Source organism: Populus alba, chromosome 11, assembly GCF_005239225.2.
Source record: "Populus alba chromosome 11, ASM523922v2, whole genome shotgun sequence".
In the NCBI taxonomy this organism is placed as follows: domain Eukaryota; kingdom Viridiplantae; phylum Streptophyta; class Magnoliopsida; order Malpighiales; family Salicaceae; genus Populus; species Populus alba.
This window is the reverse complement of record NC_133294.1, coordinates 1,064,976-1,087,041: the sequence shown is the minus strand read 5'-3', so window position 1 is coordinate 1,087,041 and position 22,066 is coordinate 1,064,976. Positions and strand designations below refer to the sequence as shown.

Below are 22,066 nucleotides of genomic sequence, written 5' to 3'. Positions count from 1 at the left end.
GAGTATGTTACCTCAATACCCAGGAAATATCGAAGATAACCTAAATCCTTCATCTCAAATCGTCTAGCCAACTCTATCTTTAACACTGAAATACCATCAATGTCATCACCAGTAATAATCATGTCATCAACATATAAAGACAAAATGATATTTCCTGCATCAGTGCACTTAATAAAAAGAGCAGAATCATGACTACTAGAAACAAAGCCAAGAGACGAGATCACAATAGAGAATTTCTCAAACCAAGCATGGGGTGCTTGTTTGAGACCATATAATGATTTTTTAAGCTTACAAACATATCCAAAGTCACGTGAAATACCAGGAGGAGGTGTCATAAAAACTTCTTCTTGAAGATCTCTATTCAAGAAGACATTTTTAACATTAAGCTAAGAAATATGCCACTAACGAATTGAAGCTATAGCAATAAGAGTACGAATAGTAGTTATTTTTGCAACCGAGGCAAATGTCTCCTCATAGTCCATACCATAATGTTGAGAGTATCCTTTTGCAACCAACCTAGCTTTGTATCACTCAATAGACCCATCGAAATTAGTTTTGATCTTATACACCCAACAACAACCAACAACACTCTTACCAGGAGGTAAAGGAACCAGATCCCAAGTATCTGTCTTATTCAAAGCAGAAAGCTCCTTATCCATAGCTTGCTGCCAAAGCAGATTAAGAATTGCCTTTTTATAGGAAGAGGGCTCAAAGAGACAATGAATAGAAGCTAAAAAGGAAGTAAATGATGAAGAATAACAAGAATAAGAAAATTTTGGTAGTGTTGTGGACTTACGAATGCGAATGGACTGACGTGGAGGTGGATCCACAACCTCAGATGAAGCTTAAAGGGTTGTAGATGAGAATGGAGCTTCAGGTGTGCTAAAGAGTAAAGTACCAGTACCTGTAGAGTTATGAATAAGATCAGTTTTAGTCAAGCCATGAGTAGTGGATGGAATAGAAAAGAAAGGTATATGCTCAAGGAAGACAACATAATGAGACACATAAAATTTCTGAGTTATTGGATAAAAAAAACAATATTCTTTTTAACCTTCACCATAACCCAGAAAGACACAAATAACGGATCGAGGGGATATCTTACTACTTTCTACATGAGGACGAAGAATGAAACAAGTACAACCAAAAACTCTAAATGATAAATAATCAAGGACATACCCATATAACTTTTCAAAAGGAGATATACCCGAATTATGAGAAGATGGAATCGTATTAATCAAATTTACAGCAGTAAGAACAACTTCTCCCCAAAACTCACTAGGAACAAAAGTAGATAACAAGAGAGAATAAGTAGTTTTGACAATATGCTTATGTTTTCTTTCAGCAACACCATTTTGCTCAAGAGTATCTGTACATGAAGTTTGGTAGATGGTTTCATCTAAGGCAAGCAATTGGCAAAATTTAGTAGAGGTGTATTCCCTACCCAAATCACACCTAAAGCTTTTGATCATAGCAGAATATTAAGTTTTGATAAGAGCTCGAAAAGTTACATATATCTCAAAGAATTCATAAAGAGACATAATATCGAGACCCTCCTTTTGTGGCAACATGAGAAGGTCCCCATACATCAGAATGAATTAAATCAAATGGTGAAGAAGAAATAGAAATACTTCGATTAAAAGGTAAAGCGGAAAATTTTGCCAATTTACATCCACTACAATCAGAAATGTCATAAGTTTTCAAATTTCCTAAAGCTCCTGTGGATGCCAAAAATCTCAAACGAGAAGACAAAACATGACCTAGATGAGAATGCCATAAATAAAAACTAGAAGATGAAAGACTCAAATGAAAAGAAGACAAATCAATAGCAACAGTAGTAATGGTAGCAGCAGCAGTAATGGTAGCAGCAGCAATTGACACTTCTAACTCATCCAAAATATATAGTCCATTCTCCCTACGACCTGTCTCAATCAGCTTCTGAGACTGAGATCCTGTACACAACAAAAAGAACCAGAAAACATGACTAAATAATCACCAGAATCATATAGTTGACCAACAAACACAAGATTCAATTTGAGTTTTGGAGTAAGATAAACATTAGGGAGAGACAAATGAAGTGTGACAACAAGACCAACACCTGCTAAAGGCATAGGAGTGTCATTAATAGTCATAACAGGAATGGAGGACAAAGGGGACAAAGGTAAAAGATGAGGAATCCAGAGATATATGATGGGAAGCACCAGAATCCAAGACCCATTTAGAGTGTGACATACTTGAGGAACTATGAGGCAACTAACCTATGGAAGAAGAAGCGGACATTGCTTGTGGCTGTAAGGAGAGAAACTTCTGAAATTACTCAGCTAAAGTATTAGGATCGGTAATAGAGTTTGGGGAAGCTACTGCTGCTGTATTATGGTGTGATGGTTTATAACCCTAAGGTGGTCTATGAGCATTAGATTGTGACTGATTGCTAAGCTTCCAAGCTTGATTCTGATATCTCAACTTAGGACACTGAGCCTTCCAATGACCTTTCTGCTTACAAAACCTGCACTCATCGAAGCCAACCCTTGTGTGAGACTTGTTCTGATGATTAGAGAATGGCCTAGAAGGTACTGCTAGTACAGAAGGATTTGAAGCAGAAAGAATTCCTTTTTCAGAATAAGACTAAAGACGTATTTCTTCAGCCAATAACTCACTGACAACAGAGTCAACAGAAGGCAGTGGAGAATGATGCATACTTGAATCTCTAAGTCCTTTGAAATCACTATGAAATGCTATTAAAAACTATACCAATCGTTGCTGCTCTCTACGCTCAATATAGGCACCACATGCCTTTAATTCTGCCAATTCTGTAAGAGCCAATTGATCCCAAAGATCTGTCATAGCAGAATAAAACTCTTGAATACTCATGTTCTTCTTATGAAAAGCTCGTATGTCATTCTCTAATTGATACTGTTTTGTAAAATTTGATTGTGTGAATAACCTTTACAGATGATCCCAAACCTCTTTTGTTGTCTCATACTTCGCCAACTGTGTACCTATTGAATGCTCAATAGAATTGTTGATCCAAGTAATGATCTTTGCATTATTTGTTTCCCATGTATCTATCAAACCAACATCCCCCTCCTCAATATTCTTAGGTATCGTATAAGTTCCACTAACATACCCCTACATCTTCTTACCCTTACGAAAATTTCTCATTACATAACTCCAATACAAATAGTTCTTCCCATCTAACCTCACACTCACAGACTAAAATGAATCATCTCTTTTAGTAGCCATAATCAACAATCATAGATAACCAGAATGCAAAAGTAGCAGAAAACAAAATACTAAATTGCAGAAACTGAACAAAGATTACAGAAACTAAACAAATATCTTCTTGAAATTATACGATTACTCCAAAACACAAAACAAATTTGCAAAAACTGCATGCAAATACCAAATTGCAGAAGCTGAAGTGAAGACGAAATACCAAAATAATTGCAGAAACTGTCAAAATACCAAAATAATTGCAGAAACTGTCGAAATACCAAATTTTGCAGAAGCAGAAGACAAAATATCACTCCCAAAAAAAGTTGGATCCACGAAACTGTATAAGAGATTAAGCCTCGTTCTATAAAACTAGCTCTGATACCATGTTAAAATAATTAAGATCAAACACAAAAAGGAGACTAGAATTCTGAATAATCTGTATATTATGAATACATAGTCTTAACCTAAATACAAATAAAGTATATATAGGTTAAACTGAAAGGATTATTCTACCCTTAATAAATAAAATTACATAAATATTATTTAACACAAATTCCTATGTAAACCTTGAATCTTACTGCCATTGTATCATCCTGGATATCGAAAAGGGGACACGCAATTCCTGATATACACATCAATATCCTTTTCTGCTCTTTGCATGCGCCGTCTTCACACTCTTACTGTACTTGTACCTCTGGTGTAGACTCAAGCTCATATTGCATAGCCTTCTGCTTCGTTTTCCGGGAAATTCTTGATGTCGAAGATGAAGAATTAGGAGAGGAAGAACTTGTCTTCTTTTTCCTAGTTTTCGGTTTCTTGGGAACATTTGGAAGATCCGAAGGTGGAATGTCATTGAACACATTAGGCATAGTTTGATGACCCATAGATTCATCAAAATCTGTCACAAAATATTACAAAAAATCGTATCATGTCATCAAACCATGGAGATAATTAATTATGCACAAACACCAATATATATATATATAAAACCTTGCAACGTACGAGAAGGAAAAAACTAGATCTGAAAGATCTCTTCCATAGAAGATAGGCGTAGGCGTTCCATTTCGGAATTAGATTTGAAAAACAAACTTAATAGTAGCCTCAGAACATGAGTAGCCTGAAAAACTTGAATCACAAGACACAAATTCTTTAAACTGGCCTCCAGCCGGTTCCAAATGACTCATAAAGACAACATCCCTGGTAGATTTAATTTTTTCTTCGTTTCAAGTGGTAGATTTGAGCCCTAGAATTATCCCAACACAACAAGAACACATAGCTAACCATTTTTTAAGAAAAATATAATACAGGTATTGGATTACTATAACTAGGTTTATGGAGATTGGTTTTTAGCTGCAGGGAGAGTGGGAGGAGCACTTAATGGCGTAATGCCAGTGGTTTCGAAATATTCATGCCGAATTATTTTTCTAAATAACATCAATCATTTGAAAATATGTGTTGCAGGATCTACCAATTGGATATTTATCATCATAATTGATATCATTAGAGAAACTAATTTAATGTTTATTTAGTATGAATGTAGCATTACTCTAAGTGGGGTGCTATGGTTCATATTATGTATTACGGCCTCATATAGGAATGTTGAGAAGTATTCCAACAGAATTTCAGCTTTAAAATCCTTGATCAATGGATCATTGCCTCACTCTCAGCACTAATACCCAGAGATTCTCAATAATATTCTCCAAGATACCTTATGATTATTATTATCACACCATATATGAGTGGCTTGAGTGGCAAAATCCTTTACACGGTCCACCAAAAACTGGCCTTTTCCAAGGCCATCAGTTACATAGATTACCCACATAAATATTATTATTAGCTCGCGCGTGACACAAAAGCCAAACTCTTCCCTCCTGGAGGCAAAGAATCTCAACAACTCTCAGCGTACCTTGACGATTAGCTTTTTGATCAATTGAGAGGGGCATTCCTATGAGTTTCTTCACACGTGAAAAGGCCCTACTTTCACTTGTCTTGTAATGCAATAGAACCCCACTTGGTATCTATTAAGTATTTTTCAAGGAGACATAATTTTGGTCATAAACTCAACCTTTGCCGTTACTCCTGTGGCATCCAAATGTGAGTAAGCTTTGCCACACATATATGTCTTATTTGTTGTTGTGAACAAAAAAAAACCAAGGCAATGCTTGGTTCTGTGGTTTGCAAGAAAAGCAACCAGGTCCTTCTAGCTAGGTTTTGGCATAACAACAGTGCTCAGCAGTTATTTATTCTATATGTGGTGACCAAATCACAGTTATCTTACCACCACACAAAAATTAAGGTGTTTGATAGTAATTTATTTAGTCTAGTCTTTTTCCACAAAACAATATATGGCTACACAACAATACCAAAAGAAAAATAAGTGGCATGGTTTTCAAAAACAACAATGACAATACCTTGAGAGGACCATGGGGAGAAAGTAACAGAATTAGAATCTCTTGGATTAGCAACAGTGGTTGTTGAGAAGTCAGGTGTCTTGAATTCACTCATCTGCAATATTGTCCCACAAGAATTTCATTTACTTATCGTTATAAAAATTGCATGATGAATCATGGCAACACACTTTTGGTGCAAAAAATGGTCATTAGAGATTTCCTTTTTCTAGTGCTAGAGGAAATTCAGAGGATTTATGAGACAATGGCAGGCCAGGAATTGTAGACATTACTACTACATACCCAACTTGGTGCACTGCCAGAAGGGCCGTCCCACCCTATATGCGCCACATGCTTGACATCTGTTGGATACCCAATTTCCATCTCTCGCTGCTTCACCACTGCAAGAAATTAAACGCACCAAACAAGCAACAATTGTAGGCATGTTGATTTGGAAACTAGATATTATATATGAATACATTGTCGAGAAAAGAAAGGTAGGCTTACCAAAGATTTGCGAGATGTACTTAAACCCCTTACAGAGCCCTTTGATTTTGGTTTCCATTGAGAAAATTAGAAGCTAGCCAAATGGAATGGTCCTTCAATGAAATATTGATTCAAAACAGAAGGAAACAGCACTACCAAACGAACGTGGAGAGATGCTTCTAATTTTGCCTGCTAGAAAACAAAGATGTACTTAGGACATTGGAGATTATGCAATCCACACCAAAATATATATTACAGCAGACCATGTCAAGGGACGGGAAAAAACCAGACAAAAACGTGTAGCAGCTTATGCATGTGGTTTACAAACTATTAACCCGTGAAAGAAGATTGGAATCTTTGAATGAAAAATACATTGCCTTGATGTGAAGGAAAGGAAAGAAAGAAAAAAAAACTGTAGTAACTTTACCTCAAATAATTGATGGCCAGGTATGGCGGTACAAAGAAGTGAGAGATTCAAAAATGAATATAAAACCTCTTCTCTCTTTCTTCCTCCAAGCAACAATATTGCTCCATATATCTATCACTATGCTTTTGATGAATATAAAAAAGAACATACAAGAACTCTAAATGTAAAACTATCATGAGATAGCTTGCTAATATCAAAGAGAATCCATCAAAGCCAAAGAACTTGAACTAAAGGAAAGAGAGAAAATATCGTGTGGGTGTAAAGAGTCAAGAATATAGCAAGCTAGAAAAGAAAGAAATTAAAGGTGGAACGAAAACAAGCCCAAAAAGGGTTTGAAAGACAAAGGACAAAGAAAGAAAGAAGAGATGACGGTAAAAGTTGGATGGTGGCTCTGTTGGTTTTGGTTTTGGTTTGGCTAATAATGAAGAGTTCTTGCAAATATTTTGTGACAAAAATGTGAGTGCAGGAAGAATTTGCTTTGTTTTTCAACGAGCAGATCGCGGGTCTCAAGCCCTCTAACCTGTCTTTTTAAAGCTTCTTCTCTAAAAAAACATTGCTAGGGCTCTCTCAAAATACGGGCAACTTTTCAGAGGCGATTAAAGAGAGTAAATTTATGTTTTTGCAGTGTTGACTTGTCAAAGAGAAACTCTGCCTCGTAAATTGAATTTTATCTTCCAAAAGTTATCTGTCATGATCTAGAAGGATTTGCCTAATATAGAGAAAATCTTCATAGAATGTATCTCTCCAACTCCACATATCTCATTTTCACTTGACATCATTAAATTATTTGGATTTTCTATTATAAGAATATATAAAAAATATATTTTGAAGACTATAACTCCACATATCTCATTTTCACTTGACATCATCAAGTTTTTATGGCTTGTAATTTGATTCAAATTAAATTTATAATTTTTTTTTTTCAATGATAATAGTAATTTTAATTTGGTCATTTTTCTTTTGATTTTTTATTATTTTTCTTGGTTTTTTTATCAAAGTTTTTATAATTTTTAATTTTATCCTTCGAATCAAGTTTAAGATTTTTATTTTTTTAATAATAACGATTATGATGATGATGATGATGATGATGATAATAATAACAATTATAATAATAATCATCGTAATATTAATAATGATAGTAACAATAACAATTATAATAATAATCATGGTAATATTAATGATAATGATGATGATTATAGTAATAATGATGATATTACCTATTAATAATAGTAGTTATGGTAATCTTAATTATCATATTTTGAATTAGTATTTTTTTAAAAAAAAATAGTATAATTATAATTTTTTTTCTTCAATTTCATCTTTTAAAACTTAATTTTTTTAATTAGATTTTGTGATTCTAGATTTGATACTTCAAGTTTAATGACTCGCATCACGAGTTAAAAAATTATATATTTAAAAAAAAACTTTATAATTCTTTTTAATTAAGTTATTTCAACCACATAATTTATAGTACAAGTTTAAAAAATGTTTCGTGTTTGTTTAGTTCTAATTAATATATTTACATTTTTATTATAAAATAAAACGGTTTCTTATATATATTTTTTACTATTTTCATAACTAAACATTTTTTTTAATAAAAAAAAGTGTCTAATACTGTGGGAAAATGCGGTATGGAGGCTAGTACATCATTCTATATGTAAATTGTACTTCTCATCCCTTTGTATCCTTTTCCCATTCCAAATGTGAGCATAAGTCGATGATAAATTAACTGACCTGACGTGACACCCACCAATTGCCCACTATAAAATAACTTCACAAATTAAATTTACCTCTCCCTTGTAATTAGTGTGTGTATGATAATAATGCATATAATGGTGTTTTTGTAAAAGTATTTTTAAATTAAAAATGCTTTTATATTTTTGATTTTTAATAATAGAACATCAATAAAAATATATATTTTAAAAAATCAACTTAATATATTTTTAAATAAAAAATATTTTAAAAAATAAATTGAACTACAAAAACAGAAACACAATATTGTCATTAAATATACTTTTATATTCCTTTATGAGATGTAAATTTCATTTATTTACCTAGTATTTTTGATAGGATTCCCATGACATTACAGTGCAAACAATGAAAACTACAATTTTTATGTATCACCATATCCATTATTGAATCCTTGAAAAATCTCTCCATAAAAATTTCATAAATTCTAGTCATTTCCGCGACCAACTCTGGCTCTTAAAGAAGCCAGCCAATCTACACATGTACTTATTATTATTATTATTATTATTATTAGTTCTATTAGATAGATAGCCTATGTTATGCCATGGTTTAGACCAATTTTTTTCAAAGATGATGATAATCTAGGACAACCCTGGTTAAATTAATTGAAACATTACTGAGATATGAGACCGAAAGAAAGAACTAGCATAAAGAAAAGCAAAACAAAATTGTAAGGTTTAAGGCTTAATAATATCAAAGATGAAAAAATAAAATAAAAGATATAATGTTGAAAAAAGAAAACTGGAGTAAACTCGGGGTAACTTGATGAACTCAGAGCCTGCGTGCAATATGAGAATGAGAAAAAAAAATTTTCAAAAGAAGGACCTATTAAGAAAATCCAAAGTTTGATATATATATATATAAAAAAAAAAAAAAAACATAAAAAAAACCCCCAAGCCAATTTGGGTTACCTTTACCAACCAATTCTCAAAATAATCAAACAGAAAAAAAAGTGAAAAAATAACAAAACTCAAGGATAAATAATTTAATGCAGAATGATAAAATTGAAAACAAAAGATCATAAAAAAATTGAGAAAAAAAAAACTAAGTCAACTCAAGTTAACTCGACTAACCCGCCACACACGACATGAAATCTAAGTAAAAAAAAAAAAAATTAGATTTCCAAAAGAAGCACCTAAAAAAACCAAGACCCAAGTTAAATAAAAAACACCATTGCAAAAGAAATTGCAAGCTAATCTAGATTAGCTTGACCAACCTGCTCTTGAAATAATGAATTAGAAAGAGAAGCGAAAAAATAACAAATTTCACTGGCAAATGATTTAATGCAAAATGATGAAATTAAAAAAAAAATTAAAGTCATAAAAAAATGAGGAAAAAAATCAAGTCAACTCAGGTTAACTCGACTAACCCATCAACCGCGAAAGAGATCGGGATAAAAAAAAATTAGACTTTCAAAAAATGGACCTAGCAAAAAAGATTGAAGTTAAATAAATAAAATAGTATAAAGATGTAAGCTAACTCGGGTTAACTTGATTAACATGTACTTAGGATAACCTAACATAAAAAAACTGAAACAATCACATATCTTAAAGGCTAATAATTTAATGCAAAAGTGTAAAATTATATATATAAAAAAAGCAATTTCATAAAAAAAAGAGCTAAGAAAAACAATGAGACAATCATGGTTAACTTAACTAAAAGAAAGTGCAATAAACAATGAAATTAAGAGTTTAACAACCAAATATCAAATGATGAATTTGAAGAAAAAAAAAATCAATTTTCAATAAAGGACTGCCCTATTAGAAGATAACCATAAAAAATAACAAAATAAAATATCAAATTGTAAAACAATTTAAAACCCAAACAATGTAGATCAAATATTGTATAAAAACAAAATTAAAGAAAATTATTAAGGACTAAATTGAAAAAAAAAAACTAAGAAAAGGATAAAAAAAAAGTTATTGAAAGAATGAAGATTAAAAAATGAATAAAAAATCAAATAAAGTTAAATGTTGAGGGACTGAAATAATTAAAAACAATTGAAGCCAACTTGGTCCAACCTTCAGAACTAACTTAATAAACAATTGAAGACTAAATACATTATAATTAAAAAAACAAGATCAATTCTAATATAAAAATCAGTTGTTAAATGATGAAATTTAAAAAATAAAATCAACTCAATAAATAATTCAGGATCAAATACGTTGCAATAAAAAAAATAAAAATCTAATTTAATATAACAAACAAATAATCATATATATATTGCAATGTTCATCACTCTTTTTAGGAGGGGAGAGAGAAAAGATAGAGGGAGGAAAAGCTTGTGGCTAGAGCTTCACCATGTATCGGATGCAAACAGGTGCCTTACCACAATGATGGAGCGGAGAGGTGCATCGAATGTTTACTTGTAAAGCTTTGCTTGATGCTGTTTTGGCAGTGCACAGGTCAGCTAAAAGATGTGGATAACACCAACTTGCTAACATGTGCTAGTTTGAATTAAAATAATAATTTATTTATATTAAAAGATTCAATTACTTCTTATGAGAATTACAAAAACAAATTAGCAAAATACCTATATGCCCTTGCATCCATAGTTAAGGAAGATTATTGGGCATTTAAGTAATTGAGTTGTACAAAAAAAAAAAAAAAACCTAAAAATCCCTAAAACCAAGGAATGTTTTGTTCGAAGAGTCATTAATTTAGTAAATTATACTATAGGCAAAAATGTGAAAATACCGATTAACTCTTGTTTTCAATGTAATTGTTAATATGTCTCATTAAAAAAACTTGACTACCCTTAAATTCAAGCCTGCCTATCTCGAGTAAAATTAGATATTCACGTGCAATTCTCTAATAAATATCTATGCTTTGTTTTATAAAGAGTAGTTTTTTAAAAATTATTTTTTATTTTTTTTATATTTGTTTGTCATTAAAAAATTAATCAACGTAAACACTTTTAAGTTAAAAAAAAATTTAGCTTAGTTTTTAGAAAAGTGTTTTTCCTTTTATTTTGAGCTGAAAATAGTTTTTAGAAGTTATGAAAAATTTAGAAATGCTATATTTTTTATTGATTATATCAAATTTTGTCCTCAAACCTTTTTGATTGTTATATATTTTATTTTGATTTTTTAAAAAATTTTATCTTTAGAATTTGATTTAATTTAATTTTTTATATTAACTTTGGTCCTTATTTTTATGATTGTTATTTGATTTTCTTTTATTATTTTTTTTAATTAAAATTTTTTATCTATCAAATTTGATTCTCATTCTTTTTATTGTTATTTATTTAATTTGAAAATAATTTATGAAGTTATAATTATTATTATTTTAATTTTATCATCTTTAATTTTTTTATATGTTAGATTTGATCTTTATTATTTTGATTGTTATTTATTTTATTTGAGATAATTTATGAAAATAATTTTTTTTAATTAATCTCATTCAGCTTTTTAATTTGTAAGATTTGTTCCTTATTATTTTAATAAACTTAAAAAAAAAAAATATTAGTAAGTTATTTTTCAGTTTTTATTTCATGATATAACCAAACACTATAAAATATTTTTCAACTTATTTTTCATGATATTATCAAATATTAAAAAATAATTTACTTGTCAAAAATCTACTTTCTAAAAATACCACTTTTTAATGGGCTTAATCTTTTTTAATACATGGTGTGATATGATATGGTTGTTGTCGGTGTTCGACTTCTTTTATTTGTATATCATAAATATGGCAACAGGTGAAATCATTGCTACCCTACCCATCCTACAAATTTGTTCATGCGTTAAGCCTAATATTTTAATAACAAAATAGCGAGCTTACATTTACTTGTCTCTCCTTTGAATTTTCATTAATTCCTTAAAACCACTTAACTTCTTGGCCCCTTCATTTTTTTTTTTTTCATTATTTTCCTATAATCATTTGATTCATCGATTTGGGAAACTCTCACGATCTCATATACGAATTCTTAGTATATTGATAATTTTTATAGCTATAAATTATAAAAAAATAATTTTAAAAAATATATAAATTATATTTTTTTAATTAAAATTATATTTTATTTTTTTAAAACAACAGTCTATATTAATTAAGCTAACACCTTTAATTTATAATCCAGATAAAGCATAGATTGCATCATACCGCATCATACTTTACTTAGGAGCCATAAAGTTTGTTTTATGTGAGACTAATATTTTATTTTTTAAAATACTTTTTATTTTTTGTAATTTAAAAAAAAATTAAGATTTACCATTTTTTCTTTATTTTGTGTTTTTAAATTGTTTGATACTTGATACTTTGTTAAAAATAAATTTAAAAAAATAAAAATATTGTATTTAATCAATATATTTTTTAACAAAAAATTTTAAAAAACAAACCATAATATCAAATGAAATCTAAATATTTTATTGTCTAAAAATTTTGCTTAGAAAACAAGATATAAAACTATGTGACCTATAAGAGTCAAATATTAGACTGATTCATTTATAGTATAAGTACAGCGCACTAACCGGGAATGTATCTACATAACTGTCTTTCTGCGCCCCCACATGGACCAATCCCGCACTGTCCCATTTTTGAAATGTTTAAATCTGATTTGTACATTGTGTGATTTTTGTTGAAGGTCAGGAATTCATTATATGCTCTATTATATATAGATATTATATGATTTTTATATCTGCAACTACTGTAATGATATCTTCTTGTAATCTACTATATATCATTGCTGAAATTCATATGCTTTCTGGCAAAATCCCACAAAAATTTAGGTGTTTTGATGCATGCTAAGTATTTGTCGATGGTTGGCCACGTTGAGTGGCAGCTGTTCATTGAAGGAAACATAATCTTAAAAATCAATTTATATCAATTATTTTTTCAATGTGATTGGATATAAATTTATGGATATTTTTTATCAATAATTAATTTATCAATTATTTTTGGACTATTTTATCATGAATTGTTTTTTGTCAAGTTGATATTTAACATTCTCTTCAATGTGATTTGGATAGAAATTTATGGGTTGTAAAATATTACCAGCTCGGGTATGATTAGAGTAATTGTCCTGGTGATGAAGGAGCAAGATCAATGTAGTCAGGCTTTGTTTATTTTCATGAAATAAAAATTAATTTCAATATCTTCTATTTTTCTTAGTTTCTAAAATCATGTTTCAAAGAAATTGTTTTGTAGTTCATGTTCCCTTCAAATTATTAGGAGAAAATTCAGTTCACAATGTTGAATGATATACAGCATTTCCTATTTTCGAGGAAAATAAGAACATTATATGTTGGGATTCTTTCATCTGATAATGAAGTGCGCATAGTAGATTCTACTAGATTTTAAAATCGTAACAAACGATGGAGGATGAAATCTAACGCAATGAAAGAATTCACCACAAAATTCTCTATTAAGAGGAAGTCAATGATTGCTCTTTATTTTATTATTTAAGTTTTTGATGCAGATGAAAATGATTTAATGGAAAATCAAAGATGCAGATGAAGCATATCTCCTACACCAAGGAGTTTTTGGCTTTGTTTGATGGCCTGCCAACTCCTGCCCCTCTCCACATGTTTTGTTGATGGTATCTTTCTTTAAGTAAATTCGAGTTCTTTTTCATTGGAAACAACAAGACCAACCAAACATCATTCTAAGTGTTCTGCTTTCTTTCCTATCCATGGAAGTTCTCCATCTTGTTGTTGGCTGCCAAACTTCATGTTTTGTCTGGCACACACTTGAGCAAGCTCTAGCTTCCATGTCCAATTCTCGTATTGAGCGAGTGCAACTATCATGGTCTCTTCAAGATCTTTGACAAGTGATTGAGTCCAAGGAAGGTCCTAACTCCATTTTATGCAAAAAGCTAAAGCCTTATTTGATGAGTTGTGCATGTTGGCCGGCTGCTCTGTTTTGCAAGGTTAGCTTAGATTTCAACTTATATGTGTTTCGTGGCCTTCAATGTAGAGTTGAAAGGACTTAAAAAAAAAGTAATCAAGCTTTGTGACCAAGGTAGAATCCTCTCCCGTATGCAGATTTTTCATAGTCATCTCTAACGCATGATGATTTTCATAATTGTAACATCCCCTATTTCGGGATAAACAACATTCTCATATCAATCGAAATAAAAACACTTAATAAATCAGCAATATATATATATATATATATATATATATATTATATTATATATATTATATAACACACATATATGTTCATGATACCGTAAGGTCCGATAAAAAGGTTATTGACATGGAATTTTATTTACACTTCTAATAGTTCGCATCTCCTAACTAAATTCCTGACCCAAATCATCATGGGTTTTCAATTTCCACACTTATACCACACTTTTATCAACCACAGATATTTACGATATCATATATAAACAAGATATCATTATGGATGGATAAAAAATAAATAAGTATAATTTACTCAGCATAAGCATGATTTACATCGAACTACATGGTTACATCATTTATCAGTCTAGTTTAAACATTAATTATACAAATTATGAGCGAAACATTATACAATTACTCTATTTTATATCATATTTACAAACTGAACAAGGGTATACTCCTTAGAAAACTAGATTACAAGAAAGGAGCATAAACTAGAACCTACTCTTGCCGTGCATGGGATGATCCTGAAACAAAATACATATTATTGAAAGGTGAAAATTACAATAAATATGACAAACATGAACACCTACAATTTAACAACTAGTATATATTCATAGTTCATTTTGCCTTCTCCTCTCTAGTTTTTTTTTTTTTTTTTTATTAATTATTGTTATAATCCCTTCTGTCAACTATAGTATTAAAATTGTTCCCTCTATCACTTTCAACCTTTCATTAAGAAACCCCCCCCCCTCGTATGAGAGATTGACATGATCATTTTTTTCTTTTGCTTATCACACTTACGATACCAATATTCACCGGCTACATCACCATCACTCCATATGAGTCATTCCAAGGTGATTCCTCCTTATCTGGGGATCCTAACATACACTAAAGTATGTTGTATTATCCCATACATGGTGATCCCCTTTCCCGGGATCCTAACCATACACTAAATGGGTGCTTGCTTTTCTTATGCTAGTCCAAATTACCCAATTATGGTGATTCCCCTTACCCGGAGATCCTAACATACACTAAATGTATGCTTAGCCGAAACATGGTGATCCCCTTAACCCGCGTGATCCTATTACATACACTAAATGTATGTTAGTCCTTACATGATGATCCCCATTACCCTATTTACTAGGATGAAAATATGATTTGCTAACATACACTAAATTGTTGCTAGTTTACGCCTCAATTCGCACTTCTCATATTTCCTTGTCAATGATAATTTCATCATTTGGCAATTTACACAACTTTTCACCTTGAATACCCATACATTCAGAAAGGCACAATTCACATTGGTAATATAAATAAATCATGGAAATTAACTAGGAAGTATAGGTGCGATTCACCTACCTAAAATAGAAGCTCTATTCGTACTCCCCTGCTGCTGTTGTTGTTGTTGCCCCACGCCTGTGGTCCCTCCCGATACACCTCAAAGTTTTGATCCCTCTTTTTTTTTTCTTTTTAATGGCAGCCGGCCCTTCCCTCTTCTCTTCTTGTTAACCCTTTTCCCACCAGTGTTTTTTTACCCTACAACCCTTAATCTTGGATGGTTTTGTAAAAATGAACATAAAACTCCCTCTTTTCTTTTCTTTAGTTATCTCCAGATCTGTTTTTTTTTTTTTTTTTTTTTTTTTTTTGTGACAAAAGGAGTACTTATGCTCTATAATTATTCTTATTTGCATTTAGGCCCCATCTTCTTTAAGTGTATTTGTTTTGCCCCCACTTCTTTCTAGTTTAGTTTATTTCCTTTAAATTTAATCTAGCCTTGATTTTTATTATTATTTTTTTTTCTCGGGATTTACATTCTCCCTCCTAATAAAAATTTCGTCCTCGAAATTCAGTTACGTACCTATGTCGGGGAATAAGTGCGGAAACTTCTCCTTCATCTCGGATTCTCTTTCCCATGTTTGTTTTTCTATTCGAGAGCTTCTCCACAATACTCTCACTAAGGGAACTCTCTTATTCCTCAACAGCTTCTCATCTCGATCTAAAATCTGGACTGGCTTAGTTTTCATGGTTAGATCCCCCTCGATCTTCATAGGAACTTGTGGCAATACCCGTGAGGGGTCTATTTTGGCCTTTCGCAGCAATGACATATGGAACACGTTATGAATCTTATCCAAATATACAGGCAATTCTAATCGATATGCAACTGGACCGATTCTTTCCTTAATCTCAAAAGGGCCAATATACCTTGGGGCTAATTTCTCTTTTACTCCAAATCGAATGATGCCTTTCCAAGGAGCCACCTTTAAAAATACTTTATCCCCCACTTGAAATTCTAAGGGTCTTCTTCGGTTATCTGCATAACTTTTTTGTCTATCCTGGGCTTCCTTCATCCTCTTTTTGATCACCCTCACTTTGTCGGTTGTCAGTTGTACCATTTTAGGTCCTAAAAGCTTCCTTTCCCCTACTTCCTCCCAACAAATTGGGGTACGACATTTCCTCCCATACAATGCTTCATAAGGAGCCATACCAATGGTGGTTTGATGACTATTATTATAAGTAAACTCTACCAATGGTAGGAGATCCTCCCAATTCCCTCCAAACTCCAACACACAAGATCTCAGGAGATCCTCGAGAGTTTGAATGGTCATTTTGGATTGACCATCTGTCTGAGGATGAAATGATGTGCTTAGATTCAACTTTGTCCCTATTGCCTGTTGTAAGCTAGGCCATAATCTCGATGTGAACCTTGGATCCCGATCCGATATAATTGAAACTGGCACGCCGTGAAGTCTGATTACTTCATTTACATATAATTTTGCCAGTTTATCCACTGAATCAGTCATCTTCATAGGCAAAAACAAAGCGGATTTTGTTAGTCGATCCATGACCACCCATATGGCATCATTCCCCTTCTTTCCCTTTGGTAATCCCGTCACAAAATCCATGGAAATATCTTCCCATTTCCATTCCGGAATTGATAATGACTGTAATTCCCCTGCGGGTTTCTGGTGTTCTATCTTTACTTGTTGACAGATCCCACAGTTCGACACAAATTCTGCTATTCCCCTCTTCATATTTGGCCACCAGTAGTATTCCTTTAAATCCCTATACATCTTTGTGCTTCCCGGATGAGTAGCAAATCGAGATTCATGAGCTTCTCTTAATATTTCATCCTTCAAAATCTTATCCTCAGGCAAATAGATTCGTCTACCCATAGCTATTAGCCCATCGGATAGCATTTGAAATGATGTCTCAATACCCTTGTTTACCCTCTCCTTAATCTCTTTTGCCTTTCCATCTGCCTGTTGAGCCACTAAAACCTTGTCTCGAAACACAGATCGGATCTTTAACTGAGCTAACAGTGATCCCTCGGGCCCGACACTTAGCTGCAAGCCCATCTTCTTTAACTCCACTATGTTTTCCTGTTCCTTAAGCTCCATATCATTCATCATTGTTTTTCCCTTCCTACTTAAGGCATCGACTACTACATTAGCCCTACCAGGATGATAGTTTGTTGTAACCCATTTTTTGGGTCCCGTAAAAAAATAAAATAAATAGCCAAAGAAGATTAGAAAAATAACAGGAGGCAGAAGCGCTCAGAAAATGGTCAGAAAATTGGTCAAGGAGTATAAAGATACAAAGATTGGATTTTTGACAATATATTCTTGAAGGATGAGAACCCTATTGAGAAGGAATTTTGAATTTTGAGGATAGAAGCCCAAATTTGGATGTTTATGGGTTTAATTGATTTTTTTTAATTGGGATTTATAGGGGGATTTGATTGCAAGAAAAAATTGATTTTTTAAGTCAATTTGGGCCTTTAAATTGAAGAAATTTAAGTTCTGGGCCAAATTATAATTTTTAGGATTTTATTAAGTCAAATCAGGGGCTTAATTGCACAAATATTGAAGTTTAATGGCCAATTAGGGGTTTAATTGTGAAAAATCCGAAACCAGGGACCAATTTGGAAAAAGGCGCAAAGATAGGGGGCTGTTTGGAATTGATTGAGGGGCCTAATTGAAGAAATTGGAAGTTTATTGATCAATTGAGGGCTAAATTGCATAAATCAGAGACCAAGGACCAAAGTGGAAAAGGCGGCCAACTAGGCGGACAAGACCGAAATTGGCAGGGACGTAATTGAAAGGAACAAAAATAATTGAGGGACTGATGTGAACGTTGGCGCGTTTCTGGCGCCACTTTTAAATGAAACGGCGCGTTTTCTCCAAAACGACGCCTTTTCATGCGTTTTTTTTTTTTTTTAAAAAAAGACCAAACGGTGCTATTTTGAACGGCACTGTTTCTCTTCTTCTTCCCCCCCGCAGGCGTAGCAGAGAAGAGGAAAACCGGGGTTTTTGTCCCCGCCTCTCTCCTCACGTGCCATGGCCCGACGCTCCACGCCTTGGGACCCCCGAAACCGAAGCCACTGGCCGACCACCCGCCGCGCCACCGAAACCAAGAGAAGCACCTTGGCAGCGGCGCCTGCCGACCGACCGACCAGCACGCCTCGCTCCCCACGTGTTCACGCCCCGATATCCCTATAAATAGAGAAGAAAACAGAGTGTAGAAAGGAGGAGGAACGGAAAGAGGGACCCGAAAAAGAAAGAAAAACCGAGATAGTGAGAGAGAGAGGAAGAGAGAGAAACACCATAACAGAGGAGAGACCCAAGAAAACCGAAAGCAAAGGGAAGGTTTGAAACCGGGAAGGAAGAGAGAAAACCGAAACCAAGTAAACGAACCGAGAGGACGTCGCCAGACCACTTGGAATTCGCCGTGAGGAGCCGACGTGAGTTAGGTCACTGCCACCGCCTCCACCGCAGTACCACAAGCAAGCCATCGTCTCCGCCGCGCCAGGTACGCCTCCTCCCCTGCACATTTTTTGTTAATCTTGTTTAAATTCATGCCCCCTGCATGCAGAATCGTTTCTGCATGCAGGAGGCGGGGGGGGGGGGAAATAATCCCCCCCCGTTCATTTCCTTTTTTTGTTGGGCCAGACAGGGTCTGGCCCAATGATATGGGTCTGGGCCGGTCCGGCCCAGACCAAAGTAGGTTGCTGTTGGGCCGAGTCCGGCCCAACGATTTTTGGGGCTGGAGTCCGACCCAGTTAGTTGGGCCAGCCCAGCCCATTTAATATATTAATATTATATTATATTAGTATATTATTATATTATGCATGTGTGGGTGTGTGTGTATATATATATATATATATATTTTAAAAAAAATAATAAAAAAAATTTCAAAAGTCTAAAAAAAATATATTGTTTGTTTGCTTTCATATATATTTATGTTTTGAATTCTTGCGTGTTTGCATACGGCCACTACTCTAACATGTTTTTGAATTTTCTTTTTATTTATAAAAAAAATATTGGAAGTGTTGAAGGTGTGTTTTCGCATAGATTTCTTTAAACACAAATTATTTTCTTGGCATTTGTGGATTTTGCAACATGTTTGTAAAACTCCCAAGGGTATTGGCCAATATTCCAAAAACTATAAAAAATCTTATTTTGGGAGGAGAAATTGTAGTTATTATTCACCGCTAATATTTTGGATGAAGAAATCCTTAAAAGGACAAACATCCAAAATTATTATTGGAGTAATAAATCAGCGCACATGTTTGAAAGAAGCTTTGGTTGTAATCGAGGACATTTCAAAAATTTTAATTTTTTACTCCACGGTTTACGAGTCGTGAAAGTATAAAATTGTTTTTTTTAAGAGTTGTGAAATTTTCTTTGTTCTTTTTTTTTTCCTTTTCCTTGCGATTTACGAGTCGCCAACTCTTGAAATACTAAGGGAAAAACGAACTTTCATAGCACATGGAATTTCCTTAGATTTCTATCTAAAATAAATTGACGAGTTTTAGAAGACACCAACACCATAGACTATAAAGAGCAAAACCAAACACCAAAGCAGCTTACCTTAGGTAAGGCGTACTAGGGGTGCTAGTACCTTCCCTTTACGCAACCAGTCCCTTGCCTTAGAATCTCTGAAAGACCAGTTAGGGTTCCTAGTGACCAAATACTAGGTGGCGACTCCAAAGAACCAAATCATTAGAACACAACGAAAATCGCCAGCCGATGTCGCGCCATTTATAAAATAATTTTTTGTGGTGGGGGTGTGACAGAATGGCGACTCCACTGGGGAATGTTAGGACTAAGCTTGATTTGTTTGTTTGTTTATGTTATGTGTTATTGGTTTTTGTTTTGATGCTTTGTTTAAAAGCTTTAGCATATATCTTTACATTCTATCATACATGGCACAGTCATGCATCACTTTATTATTATTATTATGTTTTGGAGGACACACACATGTAACTCTAAGTTTAAGTGGGGGACTAGCAGCTTGCCTTATGACTTGAGTCAAGGTTTAAGTTTGTGTAAACCTCAACTCTTTGCTGAGTGTTTAGACTGATAGTGATTGGTACACGTGCCATCCCACTATCTGTTGGACCTCCATATCGCCTTTACGAGGGTGATCACTGGAACAGCAAGAGACCCTCTTTTAGAGACCTAGTAGTAAACCTACCCTATGTCTCACGTAAAAGAACTAGAACCTATCCTTAGGGTGTATGTTCCGATATAAATCTTTTGCATCGAAACAAGACTAACCCCCCATGCATTTTGAATTGCAGGATTTGTGAACGAAATGACCATCATCAAATCTTCCATCATAGAGTATGGAAAGAATTCTGAACTGTCACAATTGACTGAAGGAGACTGCCTTAGAAGCGATGCTAAGAAGATGTCGCCAATCAAGAACCTGAATTGCATATTGAATGAGGTGAACAAGTTAACGACTCATTTTCAGAATGTGGATAAAGATGCATTTTTTAGGAAATACGGACGTTTGATGGAAATCACAAAGGTAGAAGTTTTAAGCCCAGCTGTGCGAGCTTTAGTTCATTTTTGGGATCCAGACTACCGATGTTTCTCCTTTGGAAGCATAGACTTGTGCCCCACGATTGAGGAATATAGATTGTTGACCGAGTTTCCGAACGACCTGTATCGGATTTATTCTCCTTTGAGATCCGACAAGATCATCCCTGAGCTGTCAAAACTGCTCAGAATCTCCAACTTGGAAAAGTTTCTGGAAAAGAATGGCACCGGTTTGAAATGGAGGATGCTAGAGTTGGAAAAGGAGTCAGGAGTAGAAAAAGAGAGATTGATTGCCTTAGGTATATTTGGCCTTGTGTTGTTCCCGAGTCAGACTGGTTTAGTAAGTTTGGAGGCCGTCGCTGCTTATGTGGAGTATGAGAACACACAGATCAATCCAGTGGTTGCTATTTTAGCCGAAACATTTTTGACACTTAACCATTGTAGAAGGGCTGGAAAAGGGGCAATGAGATGTTGCACGCAACTGTTGTATATTTGGATGGTTAGCCATATCGAAACAAAGAAACCTGTCTTCAATAATTTTTGGTGGTTCACCCAAAAACCCCTAAAGTTAGTAGAAGAAAAAGAGTGGGGAGATCTAGACAACCAGGGTTGGGTTGATAAATTAGAAGGTTTACCTAATAGCGATTTTAAATGGAGAGCACCATGGGTAACGACAATGAAGGTCCTAATGAGTTGTGGACAAAGGCGTTGGGTACCATTGGTGGGGATTACAGGTTATGTGAGTTATGCTCCGGCTTTAGTGGTAAGACAACTTGGGGACATGCAGTTTGTTCCCAGGACTATGGGAATTGCTCAATTATTTGGTCTGTTCAAAGATCCCATGGCAAAAGAAGTTTTGGAGATCATCAAACAAGATTGGAAGCATCTAGTGTTGGTGGAAATAGAAGGTTTGAG

General features: G+C 33.6%; 1 protein-coding gene across 1 annotated transcript; it reads right to left on the bottom strand.

Moving 5' to 3' along the window:
* Positions 1-3,633: 3,633 nt before the first annotated feature.
* Positions 3,634-7,108, bottom strand: LOC118035840 (CRIB domain-containing protein RIC10). Its single transcript, XM_035041488.2, has 5 exons — positions 6,514-7,108; positions 6,108-6,275; positions 5,904-6,001; positions 5,625-5,718; positions 3,634-4,111 (listed from the first exon to the last, which is right to left on the bottom strand). The coding sequence occupies exons 2-5, from the start codon at positions 6,163-6,165 to the stop codon at positions 3,891-3,893; spliced, it is 471 nt and encodes a 156-aa protein (XP_034897379.1). The 5' UTR covers positions 6,166-6,275; positions 6,514-7,108; the 3' UTR covers positions 3,634-3,890.
* Positions 7,109-22,066: the final 14,958 nt, after the last annotated feature.